Source organism: Oryctolagus cuniculus, chromosome 12, assembly GCF_051225735.1.
Source record: "Oryctolagus cuniculus isolate XC-2025 breed Fujian yellow rabbit chromosome 12, ASM5122573v1, whole genome shotgun sequence".
NCBI lineage: Eukaryota > Metazoa > Chordata > Mammalia > Lagomorpha > Leporidae > Oryctolagus > Oryctolagus cuniculus.
This window is the reverse complement of record NC_142878.1, coordinates 88,668,879-88,696,454: the sequence shown is the minus strand read 5'-3', so window position 1 is coordinate 88,696,454 and position 27,576 is coordinate 88,668,879. Positions and strand designations below refer to the sequence as shown.

At 46.8% G+C, this 27,576-nt stretch overlaps 1 protein-coding gene across 1 annotated transcript in view; it reads right to left on the bottom strand.

Moving 5' to 3' along the window:
• Window positions 1–27,576, bottom strand: part of HACD3 (3-hydroxyacyl-CoA dehydratase 3) — a 48,030-nt gene that overhangs the window by 9,072 nt on the left and 11,382 nt on the right. The window contains exons 2-7 of the mRNA XM_002717945.6: window positions 18,049–18,091; window positions 16,258–16,331; window positions 14,334–14,498; window positions 12,986–13,037; window positions 9,767–9,877; window positions 4,934–5,061 (exon numbers count right to left, since the gene is read on the bottom strand). Of these exons, the coding sequence (XP_002717991.1) occupies window positions 4,934–5,061; window positions 9,767–9,877; window positions 12,986–13,037; window positions 14,334–14,498; window positions 16,258–16,331; window positions 18,049–18,091 (573 nt within the window). The remainder of the gene's footprint in view (window positions 1–4,933; window positions 5,062–9,766; window positions 9,878–12,985; window positions 13,038–14,333; window positions 14,499–16,257; window positions 16,332–18,048; window positions 18,092–27,576) is intronic.

Sequence of the window (27,576 nt, the reverse complement as noted above, 5' to 3'; positions counted from 1 at the left end):
GTGTGCCGCTGCCAGCATCTGAGGACAACCAGCAGGACAGGTACGCTTTAAGTAGACTAAGCTTGGGAACTTTAAATAAATAAATAATAATTGGGAAGGCAGAGTCTCAGAGGGAGGGACACACAGAAAGAAATGAGGTCTTCCATCCACTGGGTCACTCCCCAAATGGCTGCAACAGCCAGAGCTGGACGAGGCTGAAGCCAGGAGCCAGGAGCTCCACCAAGGGTCTCTCACATGCGTGCAAAGGCCCACGTGGGCCATTATCTGCTGCCTTCCAGGAGCATTAGCAGGAAGCTGCATCAGGAGCAGAACAGAATTTAAAGCAAAATAGCAACACACAATGTAATCATTTTGTCACTGATGTGGACAGGGTGGCTCTGAAACTTGAGCTTGATCTGAATCCAGCATCTGTTGAAAGAATGAGTGAAAATACAGGGCTACATTTCACTTTGAGCAACATCATTTACTCTGTGGGACTCACGAAAGCAAAATGAGAAAGACACGAAGCTTTGGTTAGCCTGAGAGGCCTGCTACGCTTCTGTTTCATTGGCTTGCTTCCTATTTTCTGAAATTTACCTAGGGCCTTATAACCAACTTGCTGCTTCAGCTGAAATATGTTCCAGTCACTAGGAAATATATTTCTTGTTTCCAAACAGAGCTTTCTAGACAGCAGTGCCATTAAACTACAAAGCAACACACACATTTGACACATTACAAGTTGAAAGAGGTATGTATTTCTACCTTTATGAGGTTAAAATAGATTTAAAGGAAAACATGGCCAAAAGCTTATACATGGCTACAGAGAGGTACATGGTAAACACTCTTGTCCTTCTGACAAAATTTATCTTAGGGAAAGAACTCAGAGATTACTTTCTCTCACAACAGGCTTGTGTTGCGTTAGGGAACGGATGCATTTCAGCACCGTGGAGCACAAGCTGCATTTCTGCAATATGCTTTTAACAGATGTTAAGTTTCCTGGCCCAGATGACAGACTCAACAAAGGGCGTCAAGCGGCAGGAGTCCAGATTGTAGGTTACTGGCTCTGAGGAACCCGAATTTTAAGTCTGAGAGCCTTTGCAGAAGCCTGACGCTCGCTACTTCAGCTCATCAACGTTAACATCCACAATTTCTAAGTCATGTTAACAGTATAGTCGTGGCGCCAGCACTGTGGTGTAGAGGGTAAAACCTGCAGTGCTGGCATCCCATATGGGCGCTGGTTCGAGTCCCAACTGCTCCACTTGTGATCCAGCTCCATGCTAATGCACCTGGGAAAGCAGTGGAAGATGGCCCAAGTGCTTGGGCCCCTGCACCCACGTGGGAGACCCAGAAGAAGCTCCTGGTTCCTGGCTTCAGATCAGCGCAGCTCCGGCCATTGCGGCCATATGGGGAGTGAACCAGCAGATGGAAAACACCTCTCTCTCTCTCTCTCTCTGCCTCTCTCTGAAACTCTTTCAAATAAATAAGTCTTAAAAAAAAAAAAGTATAGTCATGATGATTCTAACACTTTACTTCTGTGGTTTTTTCTCCACAAAACTCATAACCTTGGTTGATCATGAGAAAAAAAAGATCAGAAAATTTTCAGTTGAGGGATATTCTACAAAATACCCAAGCACTTGTCCTCAAAACTGGCAAGATATGAAAAAGAAGGCAAGTCGGGGAAACTCAGAGCCAAGAATCCCAGAGGACATGAGCTAAATGTAACATGAAATCCTGAATGGGATCTCAGCAGAAGGAGGACATGAAGCCTGAACTAGCACATCGGAATAAACCATGGACTTCGGTTTAATCGCAATGCATCAACAGTGGGTAATCAATTGTAGCAAATTGTAGTAAGGGGATATTTTAATAACAGGAGATATTCGGCATAGGGTATAGGGAAACTCTATTATCTTCTCAACATTTCTATAAATGTAAATCTACTCTAAAAGCTTTCATGGGTGAAACTATGCAGTTATTATACTGAGAGATTAATGTACAGGTACTGAGATGGATACCTGGATACTTCAGAATGTGGAAAAAAGTTATCCAACAGTAATGGTCTGTAGGAACTGATAACATACACGTGACTACTGAGGAGCCCTAATGGGTCTCCCAGTAGTATTCGTGCACTCATGTTGCTCTGCATTTCTTCTGCTGTTAAAATTAAGGAATATTCCCTAACAACTTATCAGTCCTAGCTGTGTTCATTTTATCCTCACGTGAAAACCTCAAAAAAAAAACAAATAAATTTAATCAAAGATATCACAAACTGTATTTCCAAATGCAGTAACCAATATTTATTAACCAATATTTATGCAGTTAAGTATCTCATTTATAAGTTCTGCAGTTGAAGAGGAGCGATTCTGGTTTTGACGGAGGAAAAACAGAACCACACTTTGGAAACTGTTGGATTTTTATGCTACAATAAAATATTTCAGGAATTAGAAGAAGAAGAAGAAGAAGCAGAGCAGAAAGAAGAGGGGGGGAGCCAAGCAGCCGGGGTCAAGGCTCAAATTGGCACTCGGATACGGGATGCCAGTGTCCCAAGCGGCAGTTGAACCTGCAGCACCACAATGCTGGCTTGAGCTGGAGATGTTCACATCACAAATCCATTTGAAAGACATGCTGGGGCCAGCACTGTGGCACAGCAGGTTAAAGCCCTGGCCTGAAACGTCGGCATCCCACATGGGCACCGGTTCGAGTCTCAGCTGCTCCTCTTCCAATCTAGCTCTCTGCTATGGCCTGGGAAAGCAGTGGAAGGTGGCCCAGGCACTCAGGCCCCTGCACCCACGTGGGAGATCTGGAAGAAAGCTCCTGGCTTCCAGGCTTCGGACCGGTGCAGCTCCAGCCGTTGCGGCCATCTGGGGAATGAATCAGCCGATGGAAGACCTCTCTCTCTGTCTCTAGCTCTCTCTGTAACTGTCTTTCAAATAATAAAATAAATCTTTAAAAAAAAAAAAGAAAGACATGCTGACGGTTCTGCATCCTTAGAGCACTCGCCCAGCCTCTGGCAGCACTGGCATCTGCGACGATTGTTTTCTTAACAGACTCAAGGATTATTTCTAATCCACCTTATATGCAGTTCTTTGTCATCTGCCTTACCAGGGAAGGTCTCTTACTAGACTGCCCGCTTCTATCAGGGTCTGAGTTTGTGTGTCTCCTACACCGTAAAACAAGTTTAAGTGTATCTGGTTTTGCAAAATGCAGTACCAATGCTCAGGTCACCTAGGTAGGCTCCAGCAGTCACTTCACCTGGAGGCTGCTGTCACCCGTGCACTGGTGTCCCTCCTATCTCAGTTAGCATTCTCCGCAGGACAGTCACATAAGCCACATAAGCTGCCCGTTTCCTCAGACAGAAGCTCTCAGCCGTCTTTGCAAGCCAGGTAAACACACTTATGAGTCCCTGGTGATTACTTTATAACAGAAGACGTTTCTTATCACCCCACTTAGGCTAGATACTGGGTCTCTAACTCTCTGAACTCTCCTCAAAGGACCGTAAAAAGAAGTACCCATTTGTGCCTGGTTTCCTGGGCCCCTGGTGTTCTTTTCTACCCACTCCCACATCTGCTACCTAGGAAACTGCATTCTGGTTGTTGCTCAGGTCCTCATGGGCTGTGACTACTTTTCATGTGCACACAGCAAGTGCTCAACATATATCAACTGATCCAAAAAACCTGCTGTGGTCAATTTGGCTCCAGTGTCGAAACAAAGCAGCCCTGCCGAATCCCAAGGCACTGCCCAACCTCAGGGGCTTCCCTCACACTGCCGTCCCCACGGGGAAGACTTTCCTTGGAGCCAGGCACTGTGACGGTACTGACAAATCCCATTTTAAGGCTTTTTTTTTTTTTAATTTATTTTCACCAAGGAGAACTTTTTTTTTTTTTTTTTTTTTTGACAGAGTTAGTGAGAGAGACAGACAGACAGAAAGGTCTTCCTTCCGCTGGTTCACTCCCCAAAAGGCCGCAATGGCCAGCACTACACCGATCCGAAGCCAGGAGCCAGGTGCTTCTCCTGGTCTCTCATGCAGGGCCCAAGCACTTGGGCCATCCTCCAGTGCCCTCCCGGGCCACAGCAGAGAGCTGGACTGGAAGAAGAGCAACCAGGACTAGAATCCAGTGCCCATATGGGATGCCAGCGCCGCAGGCAGAGGATTAACCAAGTGACATGGTGCTGGCCCCCAAGGCTTGTTTTTAATCATCTTTGACACACACAGAGTATTATTCTGTATTAGTGAGCTAACTTACTACACTCTTTTATTTTTAAAACAAAACAGTCTCTTTCCAAAAGCAAGAAACCCCGAACCACAAGGCTAACTAACTTCATAACCAACACTGCTAGAACGCCACAGGTGTTATAGAGAAAAAGGGACAACCAGGCAAAGGGTTCTCCAGAAGAGACTAATAACCAGGAGTCTTGGGGTCACCCCGCATCTGGGTAGGAGGCACTTAATGGTACGCTACTACACAGCCAAGAAACGGGGCGAGGAGGATGCAGACCGCCATGCCCCCACTCTTCCAAGGATCCGGAAACTATGCAGATGGACGGGGGCGAGCGGGGGGGACTCCCCACACCCACTCAGAAAAGCCACCATGTGCAGGGAAGGAAGCCCAGAGCGACAGCATTCAAGGGTGTCGCTGCCTCATGTCAACCGTGGGGGAAGAGCCCAAGTGCATTTCTAAGCAATCTAAGACAGGTTTTTCTGCCCTGAGAATCAAACTTGCTAAGTTTCCAAGCTCTTTCCATAACCAGGTAATTTCATGAGGGTGTTGCAAATAATGAAAGAGACCTGCAATGGTCAGCCTCCTGAAAACACCCCTGCGGCTTATAATTTTCCTCTTATTCAGGTAAAACCACACTATCTCTGTGCGAACCGGTGTTCTCACTGAGGCTGATGTCCCGGCTGGACAAATACTGCCAGCTTTGACTCCCCGCTCCGAGCCCAGCTAACCGATACCTGGATGAGAGACGGCATCACCGGCGACTTGGTGACTCCAATCGCTGCGTTGATGGTTTCCACCACTGCCAGCATCTGGCAGAAATACATCATGTCGGCCACGGAGTGGAACGTGTCGTAGAAAGACTCTGCGGGCACAAGCACGCCAGGTAAACCACCTGCACGCTGGACGGGGCCCTCCGTGCAAGGAGCTTCTGGAAAGGTCGAGCGGCCAGCGAGCCACGTTCCTAAGCTAAGCCAGAGGCAGGCAGGCCTCTCTAGAAAGCTACCACATAAGCCCTGTGTGCCTTCCTCATTCTCTAAAGGCCTAGGATAAAGCACTCTGGACTTCATTCAGTTCACTATCCTAAGAAAAACTACGCATCAGACACTGGTAATTCTCTTCAGATGCTACCTCATTTAACTGCATCACATATACTGAATGTAATCTTTTTAAAGATTTATCTATTTATATGAAAAGCAGAGCTACAGAGAGAGAAAGGGAGAGAGAGAGTCAGAGAGATCTTCCATCTGCTGGTTCACTCCCCAAATGGCCAAAATGACTGGAGCTGGGCCAAAGCCAAAGCAGGAGCCTGGAATTCAATACAGGTGTCTCATGAAGGCGACAGGGACCCAAGTACTTGAGCCACCATCGGCTGCCTCCCAAGGCGCACACGAGCAGGAAGCTGGAATTGGACGTGGAGTCAGGACTCAACCCAAGCACTCTGATACGGAATGTGGCATCTTGATCACTTAACCAAATGCCTATGCGCCACTTGCATCTTTAGACCTATTAATTCTTATTCTGAGAATCTACCTTGGGGCTATGCTACGGCACAGTAGGTTAATCCTCCGCCTGCAGCACCGGCAGCTCATATTGGCGCCAGGTTCTAGTCCCAGCTGCTCCTCTTCTGATCCAGCTCTCTGCTGTGGCCTGGGAAAGCAGTAAAAGATGGCCCAAGTCCTTGGACCCCTGCACCTGCGTGGGAGACCTAGAAGCAGCTCCTGGCTCCTGGTTTTGGATGGGCTCAGCTCCAGCCATTGTGGCCATCTGGGGAGTAAACCAGTGGATGGAAGACCTCTCTCTCTCTCTCTCTGCATCTCCTTCTCTCTCTGTGTAACTCTGCCTTTCAATAAATAAATAAAAATCTTAAAAAGTGAAAAAGAATCTACCGTAATGGAAAACATTTTAAACTTAGATAAGCAAAAAAAAACAAAAAACAAACAAAAAAAACCACACCTCATGACCAAGGCTGTTCTCTAACGCATGGTTTCCAAGTCTGAGTCCCAGCTTCTCCTCCTCTGATCCAACCCTCCCGCTATGCTTTTGGAAAAGCAGCAACGTGACGGCCCAAGTGCTTGTGTGCCTGCACCCACAAAGGTGACCAGAATGGGGTTTCTAGCTCCTGGCTTCAGCCTGACCCAGAACTGGTTGTTGCAGCCGCCTGGGGACTGAACCAGCAGATGGAAGATCTCTCTCAATCTGTCTCTCCCATTCTCTGCTGCACAGCCTTTCAAATAAATAAATTTAAAAAAAAAAGAAAAAGAAAAAGTAGAAGCAGTCAAACATGTAAGAGTACAAAATGTTTCCATATAATAAAGCCTACCTGGTAAAATTACTTCAATTGAGAATAGTCTGAGAGTTTGCTGCCACTTCCCACTTAGCCTAAGTTCATCAAGCACGTGTTTACACTAAAAGACACACACGTGTGTGGGATGGGCCATTTAGCCTCATCTTCATCTGAAAGGAGAAAACTGCACCACAAGCCTCGGTGATTAGCTCACCTTTGAAGGATTAACCAGCAGCTCCCTGCCAGCAGGTGGGCAGGAAGAGGCTCAGAGCCCAAATAGAAAGGCGCAATGCAGGCAGCTTTTGTTAAACACCTGACCTAGGTAACGCAGTAGCCCAGCCAGCAGGCACCTGAACGTCCCTCTTTCCTCTCCAGGGGACTCGGGATTATCCAGGCTAACAGAGGCTGTAGTCTGAGGGTAGCTGTCTGAGACCGCCCTTGTTTCTTTAAATCAATCATCAGAATATGTCTGGCCCCACAGGAGTTCAAGGCACTGGACAGCTGGAAAGCTGTCCCCGGCCCGGCTGTGGGGGAGGCAGGAGACATGTACCTCCTTTCTCCACTCCAGAGCTAACCACCATTCACCGCCTCTAAACCTCAGCTAGGAAAATTTAGGACTGAACAATAAAATAGCCTATAGGCCTTTTTCCCCCTCTTTTCAAGTAACTTATACACGTATTTCTCATTATATTTATACTCCCACATATTTTAAAATAGAGAAAAACTTCAAAAATTTTAAGCTACCCACATTCAATTTGAAAACGGTATATTCCTTCTGATTATTTTTAAAGATTTATTTATTTATTTCAAAGGCAGACCAACAGAGAGGCAGGCAGGCACCAGGAAAAAGAGAGTTTCCACCCATTGCATTCCCCAAATGTATGCGACAGCCAGGTTGGGACAAGCCAAAGACAGGAGGCAAGAACTCCATCCTGGTGGCCCACAGGGTGGCAGGGGCCCAAATACTTCCACTGTCTTTCCAGGAGCACTTGCAAGAAGCTGGATCATGAACAGAGTAACCCGGCCTCGAATGGGTACTCTGAGGGGTGTTGGCGCCACAAGTGTGCCAAAACACCAGCCCCCACTTCTGATCTTTCTGTGAATATCTGTTTCTTCCCCTTTCTATATGTACATAATCAAACTGGAAGAATGAATTTATAGATTACTTTTTAAGTCTACTGTATTTTCCCATGTTATTATGAACACTAAATCATATTTCCTTCACTGAACTCCAATGAGTATGCAAGGGGGAAAAAAAGCAATTCCTCACTGATGGACATTTAAGTAGTCTCTAGTTTGTCACTAAAATAAAGAATGGCTTAATGCGTATGTTTTTGGAAAACTTTTCCCATAAGTATTTTTCTTTAAAACAGATTCTGGGGGGCAAAGCTGTGCCATAGCAGGTAAAGCTGCTGCCTGCGGTGCTGTCATCCCATAAGGGTGCCCATTCGAGTCCCAGCTGCTCTACTTCCGATCCAGCTCTCTGCTATAGACTGGGAAAGCAGTGGAAGATGGCAAGTGCTTGGGCCCCTGCACCCACATAGGAGACCCACAGGAAGCTCCAGGCTCCTAGCCTCAGATTGGCCTAGCTCTGGCCATTGCAGCCATATGGGGAGTGAACCAGAGATGGAAGATATCTCTCTCTCTGCTTCTGTCTCTCTAACTCTGCCTTTCAAATAAATACATAAATCTTTAAAAAAAAAAAAAATTATTCCAGGGACAGGCATTGTGCCACAGTAGGTAGAGAGATGGTTGCACCCATATCAGTGCCTGAGACTGAGTCCCACCTCTGCTTCCAATCCAGCTTCCTGCTAATGCTCCTGGGAGGCAGCTAAGCGGTCCACATGTGAGACCCCAGACTCAGTTCCAGTCTCCTGGCTTTGGCATTTGGGGAGTGAGACAGTAGATGGAAGTACCTGCTCTCACGCTCTCTCTCTGCCTTTCATGTAAGTAAATCTTTTTTAAAAAATGTATTTCCAGAAGTGAAATAAACAGGTGGGAACATACGAGGAGTTCAGCTTGCCAAATGACTTCCCACAAGCACACCTGCTGGACTTGGGTGGCCTCCGCTAGTCTCAGCTGCATCTATTTTAACACATGCTCTTTGTAAAACTGACAAATCAAAAATAACATCTTTATTTTTCATTCTTCCACCATCACTGGGTTAAACATTTTTCCACATGTGAAATTAGTTTCACTTGCTCTTATGCAAATTGCCTGTCTATGTCTTTACTTACCTGTTGAGTGGAATTTTCACATTTTTATATCAATTTTCACATTTTTAAATCACATATAAAGAAACCAACCCCCATCCCCATGCTGCCTTCCACCTTAAAATGCGCGTCATCTTTACCGCTGTCTCACCTGGGGTCTTTCAGATACACAGGAATTTAGGTATTTCATAGTCAAATATATCAACCTTTTAGAAACAACACTGTCTAGCACTTTTATTTAGGAAGTTCTACCCTTCCACATGAGACCTTTATGAATATGTACCTGTGTCTTCCATCATGATTTAATTTTCTGGTAGGTGACTCAAATTCTGTTTTTTATATACAGTATAAGAGCCAGATTTCTTGTACCCAAAGTTTGGTAAGCTTCCTTGGAAATACTGGATTTCCCATCCCAAAAATCAACTGGAAAACATTTCTTTTTCCAGTGTTTCAAGGTTCCTCTTCTATCACATATGTATTCAGATATAGATAAAAGCTAGGTATGTACCACTTAACCTGCTCTACTGATTGTTCTTATGCTAATGCTATACCTACTTTAATTACCATACTTTTGCATCTGGTAGAAAAACAGCTCTCTTGAGTTCCTTCATCCTTCAATTTTATTAACTATTTATTCTTCCAAATATTTCAGAATACCTTAGATCAAATTCTCAAAAAATCTTCCATCGGCATTGGCTTTGGCCAGGATTCTGTTAGACATACAAATTAATGGAGGAAGAACTAATATCTTTATGATAATCTTTTCATTCTGTTGTAGGACAGTGCACTTTAGAATCTATTTGGGCTTCAAGAAAGTCAATCTCTCATGGGCATGCATAACTTTGGCTGGAAGTATGACAGCATTTATTTAGTTACTAACAAACCAGTAGTGAACAAAGAAAAGGCTGCTTGCCCAAGATGTGCCCATAGGGAGTTACATGGATGTGTCTTTGGCCAGCCCTAGGCCTGTTTCCTCACTTGATAAGTGGAAAGAGTATCCAGTTGCTTGTTTCACAAGGCCATGGGAATTAAGGTGTACCACGACACAGCAATAGGCTAGCCTTACTTGCCTTTTCCCAAGATAAAGAACCGCACTGTCAAGTTGACAAAGATCCAGGAGAAGCCCAGGAACTGCACGAGATTATACATGAACAGGTATCCTTTCCTCAGGCTCGCCAGAGCTGAAAAGCAAAGCAAGACAGAGCGCTGTGAAAAGCCAGTCACCGCTGGACAGGGGTGAGTGGGGCACAGCTCGACGGTATCAACCCTCTTCCTACCTCGGTGCTCCCGAGCACCCATGCAAATACCTGCCCCAGATCTTCACCAGCCCGGGGTCCTGCCCCATAGGGAAGCAGACAAGGAAGAATTAGTGCACAAGGTGTGTTTTCAAGTCTTTCCTTTCACAGCCTCAAGGCACAAGGTGCAGACTTAACAAACCCAAGGGAACAAATCACCCTGGCAGAGCGTGACTGACCACCCCAGGAAGCAGCGGAGCTGGAAGGCCCACTCAGCTGCTGCTCTAGTCATCTCAGTATCGTCTAGTTTCTTCTTTCCTGGAATGTTTTTATACTCACACAGGTCAAACCAGCTCAAGGAGGAAGAAACAGCAAATGAAAACTAAGATTTCGGTGACATGTATTTATTTATTCCTGGGCTACAGAAAATTCTGCACAGACACTTAACTGATAATCACATTTAACAGTGTGGTCACTCAAAAGCAGTCTTAGGGGGTCAGCGCTTGGTGGAGCATGTAAAGCCACCATCTGTGATGTTGGCATCCCAAAAAGGCGCCAGTTCCTGTGCCAGCTACTCCACTTCCGATCCAGCTCCCTGCTGATGGCCTGGCCACCCATGTGGGAGACCTGGATGAAGCTCCTGGCTCCTGGCTTCAGCCTAGCCTAGCCCTGGCTGTTGTGGCCTTTTGGGGAGTGAGCCAGCAGGTGGAAGACCTCTATCTCTCCCCGGCTCTCTAACTCTGACTTTCAAATAAATAAACAAATCTTCTGGGGCCGGCGCTGTGGTGCAGCAGGTTACAGCCCTGGCCTAAACTGCTGGCAACCCATCTGGGCGCCGGTTCTAGTCCTGGCTGCTCCTCTTCTGATCCAGCTCTCTGCTATGGCCCGGGAAAGTAGTAGAAGATGGCTCAAGTCCTTGGGCCCCTGTACTCGAGTGGGAGACCTGGAAGAAGCTCCTGGCTCGTGGTTTCGGATCAGCGCAGCTCCAGCTGTTGCAGCCATCTGCGGAGTGAATCAGCGGATGGAAGACTTCTCTCTCTCTCTCTCTCTGTCTCTACCTCTCTCTGTAACTCTTTCAAATAAATAAATAAATCTTTTTAAAAAATAAAATAAAAATAAACAAATCTTCTAGAAAAGAAAAAAAAAAAAAACAGCCCTTGGGGTGGGTATTTGGCATGTGGTTAAGACACTAGCTGGAACGCCTGCATCTCATATCTGAGTGCTGGGTTCCAATCCCAGCTCTACTCCAGATTCCAGTTTCCTGCTGATGAGAACCCCACAAGGGAGTGGTGATGGCTCAAGTGGTTGGATCCTCGCCATTCAGGTGGGAGACCCAGATAAAGTTCTCAGCTCCCAGCTTCAGCCAGGGCTAATTGTGGTCATTTGGAGAATGACCAGGAGTTCCCTCTGTCTCCCTCTCTCTTTCTCTCTGCCTGTCAGATAAGTAAAATTTCTAAAAAATGTTTAATGGTTAAAAAAAGCAGGTACATCCAAAGGGGCAAAAAAAATGTCAAGCCTCTTCACAACATATGACTAATTAAAATACTTTTCTTTAAAATCATAAAAATTTATTATACTTCTGTATAATAAAGAATTTCCTTCATCAGGAAACTTTACAAATTCAGAAAAAAAGTTAAAGCTTTAAAAACGCCCTAAAAATCCATATATAAGAATTGTTACCTATTTCTGAATTTATCCTTTTATTTAAATGATTTATTTATTTACTTATTTGAAAGGCAGAGTAATACAGAAAGAGGGAGGGAAAGAAAGATCCCCCATCATGGCTCACTTCTCAAATGGCTGCAATAGCAGAGGCTGGGTCAGGCGGAAGCCAAGAGCCTAGAACCTCATCTGGGTCTCCCACTTGGGTCATTCTCTGCTGCTCTCCCAGGCACATGAGCAGGGAGCTGGATCAGGAGAGCTGCAGGGACTCAAACAGCTGCTCCCATATGGGATGCCGGCATTATCACAAGGGCGGCTTAAAGCCCTGCGCCGCTACATGGACCCCTGAAAATATCCCTTTAAAGCACCAGGAAATTAATTTAAATCTCAAGGTGGCCCTTTTATGTTGTCATTATTCTTTTTCTCCACAAATCTTCTCTGTTTCTTTGCGTTTTCTAAAAGTCAATATATTCCTCTCAATTAGTGGCTATTCAAATATTTTTAAAACTCCTTTGCAAAAGAAATTTTATCAAGAACCCCAATTTATAAAACACAAAAAAAGAGCTACCATGACTGAGGTTGGCCTGTTTGCTCGGCTTTCCCCTGCAGTACTTCCGGGAACCCCTGGAGCACTGGGAAACATATTTGAAAGCCACTGCTCCAAACCTGCCCCCTTCCTCCCTCACGGCACGCAAGTTGAAGTCACTAAAACTTGGCCAAGTTCTGGGTGAGACAAAGGAAGAGCTTTATTTCGGTCTGCTGTTCACAGCTAGCTGCACACAAACCTGCACGGTCCTCCCACTGCAATGCAAGCTCTTGGGAGTGCAGGGGCTACAGTGGCTCCCCCTGGCTCCCCATCAGGGCCTAATGAAATGCTTCCCTCACCACCTGAAGCTGCTAGCTGCTGGATTTAATCTAACTACGTCACCTGGAAGATAATACGCTTACAGAGCTTCTTGCTTCTCAGTGGCTGGACTGATAGAAATAGAAACAGAAATGGATTTTTCAAATGTTAATGAGTAGCAGGTCTGCCCAGACTACATCCTCTTTAAGGCTGGCAAGCACACTTCTCTACGGCTGCAGGAGCGTAGCCTTGAACTCACACACCTGTCCGCAGGTCTGTGCGGCATTTAGGTGCCGCCTGCCACCAGGCCAGCCTAGGACACTGAGCTGCATCCATTCTGCTGCACAGTCTTGGCTCCTCAGAGGACTCCAGGCCCCAAACAGAAACAAGCTTTTGATGGGGGTGTGCAGTCAGGAGTCCGACAGGCTCATGCATACAGTTCTCTGCGGGAAGTCACCAGCTTTCCTGCCATGCCGCAGTCCCCCAGCCAGGCCCCCTGCCCCCGCCTCGACCATAGCTGGAATCCATCACAGCAGCAGGGGACTTACTTTCAGGGGAGCCTTCGCTTTCCAGTCGGAGTTTATTTAGACGTTCTTCTTCCTAGAACGTAGACAGAAATTTTCCAAGAACATAGTTAACATTCCCAGGTGCTTACAAAGATGCACATTCTTGGATAAGTGATCTGACTCCCTCACAGCTACCTCTCCAACTGCGGCCAGCGCTCCACTGGGGAGAGTGTCTTAGCTTGTGGCGCACCTGCCGCCTCCCTCCTGGGGGCATCAGCACCACGGGATGGCCCTCCAGTGTCCACAGCACTGAACCAGGCCGCTGGCCTCCAAACTGCCGAGTGGGCACCCTGCCATGTTAGAGGTGGAAAGGACAACTAGAGGATTTGTCACAAAGAAACAAAACAGAAGTTTAAGGCAGCAAGTAGATGGCTCTTTTATTTTTCATGACTTCTAGATTCTTAGTTCAATTTTTCCAGAAACTAAGATCACATCTCTGAGTGTGAATTCATATTGAGCTTAATATGGACACAGATGGACACACATAGAAATGCTTGTAGGGCATGTGTATAAGGGGTCAGCCCATCAAGCAGCAAACGAACTCTACAGTTTGCGTTTCCAGGACCATTCTTCATGAAAAGCAGAGAGCTCCTTCGAGAAATGGCTGCTGCAGGAAATCTGAGAGCTCACAGCCTGCAGCAGATTATGGTGCCAGGAATTAGGGAAGCAGTCAAAAAACAAAAGTCCTACAAGGATAGGACTTTCTCAAAAAGACACAAAAGCTAAGTGAAACCTCTCCCAGTGGCCAAAGCTGGAACAATCTGAAAATAAAAATAGTATTTGATGACAACCCAAAGTATAAAATAAACACTCCTGAGTCCATACTGATATCAATAAATGACTGATATCAAATGGCCGTGTAGAAGTATGTAAAATAAACTAGGTGGATACTCTACTCGAAAGCGGCACAACTCTGCACTCCTGATGTGGGGGCTCCGCAGTGACTTCCTTCCAAAGAGAAGGCACGGGGTGGGTACAAGAGAGACCCCCAGCACACAGCGCCTGAGCCAGCTGGTCCACAGCGAGCAGCCACAGTGCTAGGGCGTGTTGACGGTGTGCCCCTGACGTGCTGTGGCAAGAAGGCACTTTCCCTGTGGTCTCCCTCTTCAGAAACCCCCACCCACATCCAGCCAGAAGGAACACACCAGACAGACCCCAGCGGGGGAACCGTCTACAAAACACATGGCCAGTACCTATCTGAGATCACGTCACCAGGTCTGTGAAGGACTCTGTAACCCGGCCCCCTTCTGCAAGACACGGAGCAGTGCCTGAGTTGCCCGTGTCTCTGGGCCTCCTCATGAAGCCCTAAGGTCCTAAGGTCCTCACTAACCTTGGCTCTGAGCTCCATCTCCGCGTCAGATTCATCCAGCCAGCGGTCAAAGTCGGGGGCCAAGAACAGTGGGCGCTTCTCCTGCTTGGTGAGTCTCTCCCACCACTGGCTCACCTTCTTCTGCACAGTGATGTTCACCTGCCTCTGGGTCAGCTTGTAAATCGGCTGCGAGAGAAGGCCAGAGATGAGGACGGCCCGCCAGCTCTCACATGAAGCTGTGGGGCCGGCTTAGCGCATGCGCTTCCCTTCTCCCAGCAGCCCCGACCCCCACGAGCTGATGTGGGGCCTGTGAGATTCCCCAGTGACTGGCACAGGAGGAAATCCGGGTAAGAAAGGCAAATGGCCCTTGGCTGGCCTGGAGGGAACCTGCGGGAACCGCCTGCCAGAGCCAGTCACCCAAGCCCCGGGTGCAAACACCCTCTCAGGCACACCCTGGGCTTCCAAAGCTTCCTCCCATGAAAATGAGGGCCTTGGTTCAGCAAACGCTTGTTCCAGAAAAGGCATCCATGTCAGAAGGCGCTGGTTCAGTTACAGTGTTTCCTGTGTGAGCCTCCACTAGGGAGTCTGCCCAACCACCCACCAGCCTTGGAGGCTGTTCCTGCTCGGTTTTTCTCTACACGGCCTCAGCCTGTCTCCGCAGCGAGCCCCAGGGCAGGCTCTCTGCGGCCGCTGACATCAGGGCAGTTCTCAGAGTGACTGAGCTCCTGCAGAGATCAGCGAGCTCAAGCTCCCAGGCCAAGTGAACGGTGCGATCCACCCTCTGCCAGGTGGAGAGGCTTCGTCAGCCTGAGAGAGGGGGAACCTCAATTACGTTTCCAGCACTCTTCCTAAGACCACCTGCCTGCGCCCTGATCTCCACTTTTCTCACTGCCCCTGTGGCAAAGCTCCCTCATGGGGGCTTCAACTACTTTAAGGAACCTTGCTCAAAACAGGTGCCTTATTCCTTTACCAACATCAAAATCAGAAAATATAGGAGCGGGCATTGTGGGGAGGCAGGTTAAACCGCCACTTGAGATGCCTGCGTCCCCTACTGGAGTGGCTGATTCAAGTCCCAGCTACTCCACTTACGATTCAGCTTCCTGCTAATGTGCACCTGGGGCGGCAGTGGATGATGGTCCCAGTACATAAGAGATCCAGTACATAAGAGATCCAGATAGAATTCCTGGCTCCTGGTTTCAGCCTGACCCAGCCCCAGCTGCTTGTGGCCATTTGGGGAGTGAATCAGGGGATGGGACATCTCTGTCTCTCCACTTTCCAAATAAACAAATAAAATTAGAGGATATGAGAGTTGGAAGAGACCCTAGTGATCACTTGGTCCAATTCTTTTTTTTTTTTCTTTTTAATTTATCTGAAAGGCAGAGTTACAGAAAGGCACAGGCAGAGAAAAAGAGAGAAAGAGAGATCTTTCATCCATTTGTTCACTCCCCAAATGGCCAGGGCTGAGCCATGCTAAAGCCAGGAGCCAGGAGCTTCATTAGGGTCTCCCACATGAGTGCAGGGACCCAAATATTTGGACCCTCTTCCACTGCTTTCCCAGGCACATTAGCAGGGAGCTGCATTGGAAATGGAGCAGCCAGGACTTGAACCAGGGCCCATACGAGATGCCAGTGCTGTAGGAGGTGGCTTTACCTGCTACACCACAGTGCCGGCCGGTCCAATTCTTTAACACAGGAGAAAAATGGAACAAGCAAAGAGACTTGTTTGAGTTCACAGTGCAAATAAGTGGCACAGCCCAGATTCCACCCAGGTTCTGCAACTTTCCCATTCCTCTGGAACTATAGCCTGGGCTGTGTTCCAAATAAGAGAACTCTATCATTCCCCTTTGGCCTTTATCTTCTCTCTCACAACCCCTGACCCCATTGCCCTAAACTGCTGGTGCCCATTTCCTGAAGTGGGAAGGGAAGCGAGAAAGGGAAGAACATACCTCGGGCTTGACGAGGTCTAAGAACTCCAAGTGAAACTCATAGACATTGTCTCCTTTGGCACCGTGTCCCTGAGCTACAGAGAAAAAAATGCAGGTTACTGTGAACTTGAGGAGACTGAGGCCAGCCCAAAGGCAGCTGGGTACAGTCTTTTCATAAATACACAAATAGGAATGGGTCAAAATGTATGGCAGCTCATGAGCAAAACTATGCAACAGCTAGGTAAGCCAAACCCTGGATCAAAGTTGATCTCCCTGTGTCCTCTGATGATCAGTTCAACAGCATCTTAAACTCTCAAAGCAGCCCTGACAATACTCAGTAGAAATAACAGGCAAGAAAAATAATATTAAAAGCAAAGGCAAAGTTGCCACACTGATATAAATTTAACTTTCACCTTTACTCTGACTCTAAATTCAGAGCAGCGAAAAGCAGTGGGTGTACCGTCTTGCGTGTGATTAAGGAAAGTCATCTCAAAGACAACTCTACATTTAAAACCTCCCAAGCAGGGCTAGCGAGAAGCTGACTTCTTCACACATTCCAGATGGAACAAGGAGGATGACTGCAGCTTGGGGCGGACGGGAGAACCGGGAGGAAAGCCCCTGGGTCAGAGCCACTGCCCATCCCCGTGCACAGCAAGCAGGTGCCATGCCCAGGTGCCAGTGACTGCTGGACCAAGTAGCTGAAGCTGGACAGCCCACCCCACCCACTCTCTGACTCATTTACTACTTGGGTTCTTCCTAGGATCTCTTCCCTCATCTGGCCACATGTATAATCTGCTTAATATTTACTACATGTGTCTATTATTCTCTAAGACCATAAATTCCTGAAGGTAGGACCCTTTATAACTCTTAAGTGGCAAGAAATCACTTTTACCCTTTTAACTTCCTTTTAAGTGTACACAACTGCCCAAGAATCCAAGAATGCTGAGTGGCTGCTTTCATGTTGGAAAGCAGACACAAAAGCCAGGCTGTACTTCCATGCAAACATATCGGGGTAGAGGGACTCTCATTTGTTCTCCAATAAGCCCCAGACCTTGAATGGAGGGGGCTCCCCTGTGTGACAGTGAACGGAGAGCTTCCCTCGCAGGCAGGGCAGGACGGCTGCTGACATGGAGAGAAAGGAGACAGGCAGAGTCACAGGATCGGGGTGTCAGAGCCGGAAAGGCTTCAGCCCTTAGGCAGAGCACAGTGCTTCTCCAACCAGCCTGCAAGTGCGACCTCAGGGAGCCACAAGGGCTCATCGAGAACCTGTCCAGCAGTTTTAAATGTTCACTACCTTTTTTTGCATCCTGGCTCATGTGGACAGCCAAGGACTGCCGTGCAGTCAGTGCCGCGCGCATCCCCCCATAGCGCTGGTGGGAGCAGGCGTCACTTCAAGTGGAGATGTCAGCTCTTCACACGCTCCTCAGTCAGGAGGCCTGCAGGGCCCCGTGAAGGCTTCCTCAGGTGCCTGCCCATGGGTCCTCAGGCTTGAGAAACACAGAGTCTAACCCAACACCTTCATCCCCGAGCTCCAGAGCAGCAGTAACTTGTCGGAGGCAGTGGCAGAATTACAGCTAAAACACACTCTCCATTTCCAGCCTAGGATTCCCTCCCTCCCCCACTGCAGCCACAGTCTTGTCAAGCGGTTTTAAAGTCTTTGCCTTTTCTAATCTTATGTTTCAAAATGATCTAGTTTACTCCAAGAATATCAGAGATGAGCAGCAATGAAAAGTGAGTGAAACAGACTCGGGGAAACCTCCACCCAGCCTCCAGAACTGTGTAGAAAGCCGGAAGCACCTGCCAGGTACTGACCTTTGAAATGCAGCACATTTTCAGTGATGCTGATCGCAGGGTTCTGTAAAAAAAAAAAAAGAGAGAGAGAGACCAAGGTTGTAGGAAGAAAAACAAGAAAAGTGAAATGAGCCCAGGCACTTCTTCCTTCTTTTTCCTTGGGATTCAACCTCTTATTTACTGTGTCTCCACCACGGACTATATTTAAATGTTTATTTACACGTCTGGGTAGGGTTTCTCTGTGTGTCTGTACCTGTGATTGGGGACTCCTGCAAGATGGACTAACTGTGCAGAACAATCAGGAACTGGATCAGTGCATTCTGATGAGGGTAAATCATGCGAGGTGCACATCAGGAATTAAGGGGGACACACAGACCTCGAAGACTCGGGCCCTGAGCTGTGGGACACAGAATCAAGCCGAACAGACAAATACTCATCAAGGAACATCTGCTCAAGACCAAAAGAGTGGTGGAAGACAGTAGGCGTGTGGGAGACAGGAAAGCAAACACAATGGGAAGAGTGCACGGGGAACTTCGCCAAAGGTGAGACCGGTACTGCACGGAGAAGAACTAGTCCCCACGGGAAGGGGGAAGGGCTGAGGATTACCAGCGGCTGAAGGAAAATGAAACATCCTAGAGCCTGCAGACTCTCAATCGCCAACCAACTCAAGACCTGAAGAGCTCAAAATTCTCCAAACGGCTCATTCATCCCAGAGATTGCTACATACCCTCAGCAGCACAATTTACAGCGAGATTACTTAACATGTCTTTCAGTAACGGCAAACAACCCACCTCCTACCTCTGGCTCAAGGTTAATAAGCAAAAGGTTGGGGGCCGGTGCTGTGGTGTAGCAGGTAAAGCCGCTGCCTGCAACACCGGCATCCCACATGGGCACCAGTTCCAGTCCCAGCTGCTCCACTCTGACCCAGCTCCCTGCTAATGCATTTGGGAAAGCGGCAGAGGACGGCCCAAGTGCTTGGGCTCCTGCACCCATGCAGGAAGAAGCTCTTGGTTCCTGGCTTCAGCACAGCCAAGCTCTGGCCGTTGCAGCCATTTGGGGGAGTAAAATAGTGCATGGAAGATCTCTCTCTGTCTCTGTCTCTCCCTTTCAAACAGATAATACAAACCTGGAAGGGAGGGAGGGAGGGAGGGAGGGAAGGGGGGGAGGGGAAAAGAAAAAGAAAAAAAATGGGCAGGTGAAGAATACTTAAAAAAAAAAAAAAAAAGGTATACGTTCCCAAGGTCACAACTGAGTCATTCATTTTTCTCCTGCAGAGAGCTCTCTGCACGCCATCATGGATCAGCGGAAACCACCACGATGGACAGAAGGCTGGAGAAGGGGTGCACCCAGGGGCCACGGAGCCTTGATGCTTTCTCCCTTAGCTAAGAGGGTTAGGAAAGGAGAGAAGGCAGACTTAGTGGGGGGAGGAGCAACTGAGCCAAGCTTTAGCTAACTTCCCCAGCCTCAGGAGCTCACACTCTGGGCTAGAAAATCCACCGGATCCTCTCAGTGGCAGAGGAGGGGGGAGGCTGTACGTCCACAGGAATGGCTCCACAGTAAGGGGACTATGGTTTCCAAGGAAACATCATGGAGGCTGAGGTGCTGGGATGTCTCAGAGGTAAATTCCCACGGAGGTCCATCCCTGTGGTTCCTGTACTCTAACTGACCGGGAGGAAACAAGAAGTTTGGGTGTCCTTGTTTACTCTCCTCAGGCAGAGAGCTGCCCAACCAAAGTTTAAGTGCCCAGCCGCAGCACGAGCCCACGTCCACGAGGCATTTCTGGGAGCAAGGGGGCTTCAGACTCTAACTCAGTAATAACAGGACAGCTCCTGCACCCAGCGGCATACGGCACATGTCAGGGCCAGCTCCTCCAAAGGTGGTGGCAGTGGAAACACACTTTTCAGTGGAAAAGTTTACACCAGAAACATGTCCAAGCTGGGAAAGAAGAGACTCTGAAGTGATAAAGAAGATTTTTTAAAAATTTATGTATTTGAAGGGCAGAGTGACAGAGAGGGAGAGACAAAGAGATCTTCCATCCATGGGTTCACTCCCCAAGTACCCACAGCAGGCAGGGCTGGGCCAGGCTGAAGCTAGGAGCCAGGAACTCCATCCAGGTCTCCCACGTGGGTGGCAGGGCCTAGCACTTGAACCGTCTTCCACTGCCCTCCCAGATGCATTAGCAGGAGCTGAATCAGAAGCAGAGCAGCTGGGACTCTAATCAGCGCTCCAAAATGGGATGCCAGTGTTGCATGCAATAGCTTAACCCACTGTACCACAACGCCAGCCCCTCCCTGTCTCATATTTGCCTCATAAATTGAAGTGGAAAGTGTTCCCTCTCTCTCTTCATCCAGTGAAGTCTACTATGGTAGCCAGGCTTCAAGATGTCCCCAGGGATCCTCTCCCCACCAGCCAGTGACCCACCCGCAGGTGATGTCCGACTACTACCTGCTAAGAGACGTACAGGACACCCCGAGTCCTTCCTGAAGTCCCGACCCACAGAAACCGTGAAAGATAACAAATGTGACTGTTTCAAACCACAACACTGTTGTGCCACTTGTTATACAGCAACAGACAATTAGTAAAACCAAAATTACTTTTTCTTTAAATGTCTGGTGGAACTCCTGGGTAAAGTCTTCTAGACCTGGAAGTGTCCCTGTGGGAAAATTCTGACTACTGATTTCATTCATTTCACAGTTACTGTGCCATTCAGGATTTCTGTCTCTTCAGTAGAAACGTTATTTCTACAAACTGACCTATTAAAGCTGTTGAAGAGTCCCTTAACTTTTTGGTGTGTGTAACTTCTGTGGTTATGTCTTCTTTCTCATCAGTGTCCTAATCCTGTCAACAGATCTAATTTCAGTTGTCTTTCAGCAAGTTGTAGTTTTACTGATTCTCCTTCTCTCTGCTTTCTATTTCTGTTCCTGCCTTTATTATTTCCTCTTTCAGCTTCTTTAAGAGAATTTGCTGTTTTTTCTCTAGCTTTGTGAAATGGAGACTCAGAGGCCATTCATCTTCAGACTTTATTTTTTCTAACATAATCATTTAAGAATACAAATTTCTATTTTGGCCATATATCTCAAGCTTTGAATGCAGTATTTTCATAATCATTCGGTCTAAAACTTTCTGATTTGTATTATGTTTTCTTTAAAATATAGGTTAAGATGTATTTCCTAATTTCCCAGCACATGGGATTTTTCTGGTTATCTGTAGGTTATTAATTTCTACCACAACTGCACTGTGATGATCAGACACCCTTCTCAGGGTGAGTTCAATCTTCCCAGAGTTACAGAGACCTGCTTTAGGAAGCAGGATATAGTCAACTTTAGTAAATGTTCTGAGAAAACTTAGAAACATAAACATACTCCTGAGCTGTCTGGTACAGTGTTCTATATGTGGTCTTTAGTTTACTGCTAATTATTCACATAATCTATATTCTTACTGAATTTTGTTGTCTAATTATATCAATTACTAAGAAATCATGTTACAAATTTGTCCTGTTAACTTACATATTATTGAGGCTGTATTACTAAGAACAGATCACTTTAATAGTTTTACATCTTCCTGGTAAACTAAAATATTAATCATTATGAACTTTTTTTAAAGATTTTTTTTATTTATTTATTTGAGAGGTAGAGTTACAGACAGTGAGAAGGAGACACAGAGAGACGTCTTCCATCTGCTGGTTCACTCCCCAAATGACCGCAAGGGCCAAAGCTGTGCCCATCCAAAGCCAGGAGCCAGGTCCTTCTTCTGGATCTCCCACGCGGGTGCAGGGACCCAAGGACTTATGCCATCTTCAACTGCTATCCCAGGCCATAGCAGAGAGCTTGATTGGAAGCAGCTGGGACTAGAACCAGCACCCACATGAGATGCCGATGCCACAGGCAGAGGATTTTCCTACTGTGCCACGGCACCAGCTCCAATGAACTTTTTAATCTCTAAAAAATACATTTTACTTAAAAGAATGATCCTAAATTCATGGCTTGAAGTTTTCTGGATATCCTAAATGCTGTGAATTTGGGCTGCATATTCTTTAATGAGCCAACTTACAGTTCAAGTTCACCTGGCTGACCAAAAGTTCTCAAGACAAAAACAACTTCAGTGTTCAGCTTCTCTTTGAGTTTCCAATTTCATTTTTTTATTTATTTATTTTATTTATTTGAAAGACAGAGTTAGAGAGAGAGGTAGAGACAGAGAGAGAGAGGTCTTCCATCTGCTGGTTCACTCCAGATGACCGCAATGGCTGGAGCTGTGCTGATCCGAAGCCAGGAGCCAGGAGCTTCGGGGTCTCCCACGCGGTGCAGGGGCCCAAGGACCTGGGCCATCCTCCACTGCTATCCCAGGCCACAGCAGAGAGCTGGATCGGAAGTGGAGCAGCTGGGACTAGAACCAGCACCCATATGGGATGCTGGTTCTTCAGACCAGGGCTTTGACCCCCTGCACCACAGTGCCGGCCTCGAGTTTACAATTTCATGTCTACCTTGTTGACTTTTAAAAATGCTTTGAGGCCGGCACCACGGCTCAATAGGCTAATCCTCCACCTAGCGGCGCTGGCACACCGGGTTCTAGTGCCGGTCGAGGCGCCAGATTCTTTCCCGGTTGCCCCTCTTCTAGGCCAGCTCTTTGCTGTGGCCCGGGAGTGCAGTGGAGGATGGCCCAAGTGCTTGGGCCCTGCACCCCATGGGAGACCAGAAGAAGCACCTGGCTCCTGCCTTTGGATCCGCGCGGTGCACCGGCCGCAGCGCCAGCCGTGGCGGCCTTTGGAGGGTGAACCAACGGCAAAAGGAAGACCTTTCTCTCTGTCTCTCTCTCACACTGTCCACTCTGCCTGTCAAAAAAAAAAAAAAAAAAAAAAAAAAAAAAGGCTTTGAGTGGGGCTTTGGCGCAGCAAGTTAAGTCACTAATGGGATGCCTGTATCCTAATATTGGAGTACTGGATGAGACTGGATGAGATTCTCTCTCTCTCTCTCTGCCTCTTCCTCTGTCACTCTGTCTTTCAAATAAACAAGTCTTTTTAAAATGTTTATATTCAACACTTGTAGTGGTTTTTAACAGAAAGGTGGATTGGTATGACCCAGCCCATCTTTTAACAGAAAAGGAACATGCCTTTGCTTATGAAAAGAGGGGTGGTAAAGAAAGGGTAAAAGGCAGCTTTGAGGTCAGCTAGGCCTAAGTGCAAATCCCAGTTCTATGCTTTTTTGTTTATTTCTATCACTCATCATTTTTAAGATAATAACAGAAGCACTTACCTCACAAGACTGCTGTTGAGAATTATAACCATGAAGAGTCTGGCAGCACTAAGCACTCACAATCCACTTACGCTTCTTCCTCTGACTGGAGAGCCCTTCCTAGCTGCCAAGTCTGTGAAATGCTACTCACCTTTTAAAGTCAAGGTCAAGTTAATTCTTCTCCCCACCTCCTCAAATCCAACATCATAATCAACAGTTCCTTACTACTCTGTATTCACCTTTATCGCAACTGTCATACTGTTCTGTAATTATTATTTACTGGCTCCTCTGCCCCTCTATACTAGTTACTTGACAGGGGCTCTGCCTTATCCATCTCTGTATCCTGAATCATTTAATCAGAGGAAACGAATTCAATTCACTCCATTTTCATAATCTCAGAAAGAACCTCAGAGTTCAATGACCTATGCCCCACTTAAATCTTCAGACAAGAGTTAACCTTCTCCTTGAATCATTAGTGTTTATCTTGGTGTGTTTAGCATCGTGCAGAAGTGAGCAGCAGGCCTGAGGCTGCTATCCTTACAAGGACTCTTCCACTCTGGGAGGCACCTTTGACCACTCAAGTAACTGGGTTTCTGCCATCCACGTGGGAGACCTGGGTTAGTTTCAGCCTCACCCAGCCCAGCCCCAGTAGCTGCAGGCCATCCGAGGACTGAACCAGTGGTGGAACCGTTCTCTCTCAACTAAAATTTTAAGTTAACAGATTAAAGGGCCTGCTTCCAAGGTCAGCTTCTGGTTAGCACCCAGAAACTTCACTTTCCTCTATCCCGTAAGTATTAAGGGTGGTTCACTGTTCCTACAAATAATGTGATTTATTAATATCAGCCTTCCTTCCAGGAGTCTGAAATTTGGCACATGGTTGGCAAAGTCGCAGGAGGGAGAGGGGATAAGGGGGCCTGTGTTTTTTTTCCTTTGCTGGTCCTGTCCTGTATCCTTTGCCTGTAATAAATTTAGCTGTGAGTACAACTACACACCAAGCCCCATGAATTCTAGTAAATCACTGAACATGCTATGCTGGTAGTTCCTGGGAACCACCAAAATATTGTGTATTTTTAATGTTATTCTCTCAACTTTTTATTTAAAAAAAATTAAATCTACAAAACTGATAAAACAGCATAATAAAAACATAGACACCTTTCCACCAACTGGTTATATTCGGTCACATTTGCTTTTCGTCTGCACCCCCATTTCTCACTGAATCATTTCAAAATGAACTGCAGCCATTCTGACACTTCACCCCTAGAAATGAGGAGATATTTCCTTATATATTTACCAAAGCCTTCTCACACCTAACGTAATTCCTTATCATCTAAGTCAGAGGTGGGGAACCTTTTGTCTGCCAAGTGCCACTTGGATATTTATAACACCTTCACAGGCTAATTAAAAATTAAAAATTAGCCTGCTATTAATGTACTGAATTTCGAGCCCTGCCTGCGGTTGCTTTGGCAGGGCCTGACCAGTGATGTTGCAGGTCTTACGTGGCCCAAGGCAGGCCATTACCCACCCTGGATCTAAGTAAAGAATCTACATTCAATTATTCCAAAAATATTTAATTGTTTCAGTTCTTTATTATAATGCAAGGAACCACCCTAAAAACTGGGGGCTCAAAACCAGCATTTCACCTTACATGATTCTGCAGTTGACCAGGCTCAGCCAGTTCTTCGGCTACACAGGACGTGGACTCAGACTACAGCACAGTGACTGGGCTGGGATGTCCAAGGTGAGTCATTCATCTGGCTCATAACTGCTGTTAGCTGTCATTTGGGAACTCAGCTGAGAATGCCCATCAGAATAACTGTATGTGGCCTCGCCATGTGGCCTGGGTTTCTCCCAGCAAGGTTACCGAGTTCTAAGAAAAACTGTTGCAAGAGAGGAAGTTCAAGAGAGAAGCAGCAGAAACTGACGATCCTCTTAAAAAGTTTAAGCCTAGAAGTGGTCACAGCATCTCTCTGTAGCATTCTACTCACTAAGCTGCTACAGGACACATCTGGATTCAAGGGAAGAGGAACAAAACTACATATAGTGAGGGAGCTCCCCAGATGTGGCTATCTTTAAACTGCTATGTTGATTTTTTTTAAAATCCAAGATCGAATCAAGGTCCATACATTAAATTTGATTGTCGTGTCTACTTTAATATATACCTCTCCTTTTTTTAAACCATGCCAGCTCTCTTTTAAAATGTACCATGTTGGGGCCAGTGCCGTGGCACAGGTTAATCCTCCGCCTGCAGCACCAGCATCCCATATGGGCGCCGGTTCTAGTCCCGGCTGCTCCTCTTCCAATCCAGCTCTCTGCTGTGCCCCAGGAAAGCAGTAGAAGATGACCCAAGTCCTTGGGCCCCTGCACCCACATGAGAAATGGGAAGAAGCCCCTGGCTCCTGGCTTCGGATCAGTTCTGGCCGTTGCAGCCACTTGGGGAGTGAACCAACGGAAGACCTTTCTCTCTGTCTCTCCCTCTCACTGTCTGTAACTTTACTTCTCAAATAAATAAAATCTTTAAAAAAAAATAAAATAAAATGTACCATGTTGGGACCAGTGCTGTGGCACAGTGGGTTAACACCCTGGTCTGAAGCGCTGGCATCACATATGGGCACCAGTTCGAGTCCCAGCTGCTCCTCTTCCAATCCAGCTCTCTCCTTGGCCTGGGATAGCACTAGAAGATGACCCAAGTCCTTGGACCCCTGCACCCTGGTGGGAGACCCAGAAGAAGTTCCTGGCTCCTGGCTTTGGATCGGCGCAGCTCTGGCCGTTACAGCCATCTGAGGAGTACACCAGCAGGTGGAAGACCTCTCTCTCTCTGCCTCTCTCTGTAACTCTTTCAAATAAATAAAATAAATCTTTAAAAAAAAAATTGTACCATGTTATGGATTTATCTGGACATTGCCTCATATTAATCATTTTGGATAGAAACATTTCACAGGTGATGTGAGTACTTAACGCATTATAAGAGAGGGTCCACATTGTCTGACGGTGATGCCAAATTTGATCACTTAATTGAGAAGGTGACTGCCAGATCTCTCCACTGTGGGACACTTCCTCTGTAACCAGCAAGTGCTCTAACACTACAGCCTGCTGAACCTATCTCACCCTTTTTATTGTTAATCCTCACCTCATTCCATCTTACACTGGAGGTTACAAAGTGACCACTTCCTATTCAATCACTCCTTTTTCATTTCCAGCCAGCATTCTTCTATAAGGAAGAGTTTTCACTTTCTCTCCTCTCCCTCTATTTTTAAACTGAAATTTTTGTTGACTTAACTGTAGATTCACACATAGTTATAAGAAACAGTACCGGGCTGGTGCTGTGGCGTAGTAGGCGAAGCCTCCACCTGCAGTGCCAGCATCCCATATGGGCACCAGTTTGAGTCCTGGCTGCTCCACTTCCAACCCAGCTCCCTGCTAATGCACCCGAAAAAGCAGTGGAAGATGGCCCAAGTCCTTGGGCCCCTGCACCTTCGTGGAAGACCTGGAAGAAGCTCCTGCCTCCTGGCTTCACATAGGCCCAGCTCCAGCTGCTGCAGCTATTTGGGGAGTGAAACAGCTGATGGAAGACCTCTCTCTCTGTCTCTCTCTCTCTAGCTCTGCCTCTCAAATAAATAAATAAATCTAAAAAGAAAATACAAGATGCAAACATCCTAACCACTATGCCAAATACTCCTCTAAGAGGGGGTTTAAATTTGAAAGGCAAAGAGGAAGGACGGAGAGAGAAGGGTGGGGGGGGATTGATCTCCCATCTGCAGGTTCACTCCCAAACACCTACAATGACTAAGGCTGGGCCCGAGAGAATACCCAGGAAACAGGAACTCAATCCAGGTCTCTGGTACCAGGAACACTACTACTGGAGCACTGGCAGGAAGCTGGACTCAGGAGCATAGCCAGGACTCGAACCCAGGTATCCCAATAAGGGATGTAGGTGTCCCAAGTGGTGTCAACCACCAGGCCAAAGGTCTGCCCCTACTTAATCTTTTTGTGTTCAAATTTTCACATATTTGGCCAGTGGAAATCCCCTCACACCAGCTCCTGTATTGTTCTGATGTGACTTTGTACCCTTTGAGGATTTTGTAGTTTCTCCTTGGGATAATCAGCCATGTCTTCAAGGAGCCTTCGCTTGGAAGCCATGACCCAGACACAGTAAAGTCTACTTAAGGTTCATCTTTCAGGGATCTAACTAGGAATTTCATTTATTTATTTATTTATTCATTCATTCATTCATTCATTCTTTCATTTGAAAGGCAGAGTAACGGAGAGAAAGAGAGACAGATCTTCCATCCAAATGTTCACTGTCCAAATGCTAGCAACGGCT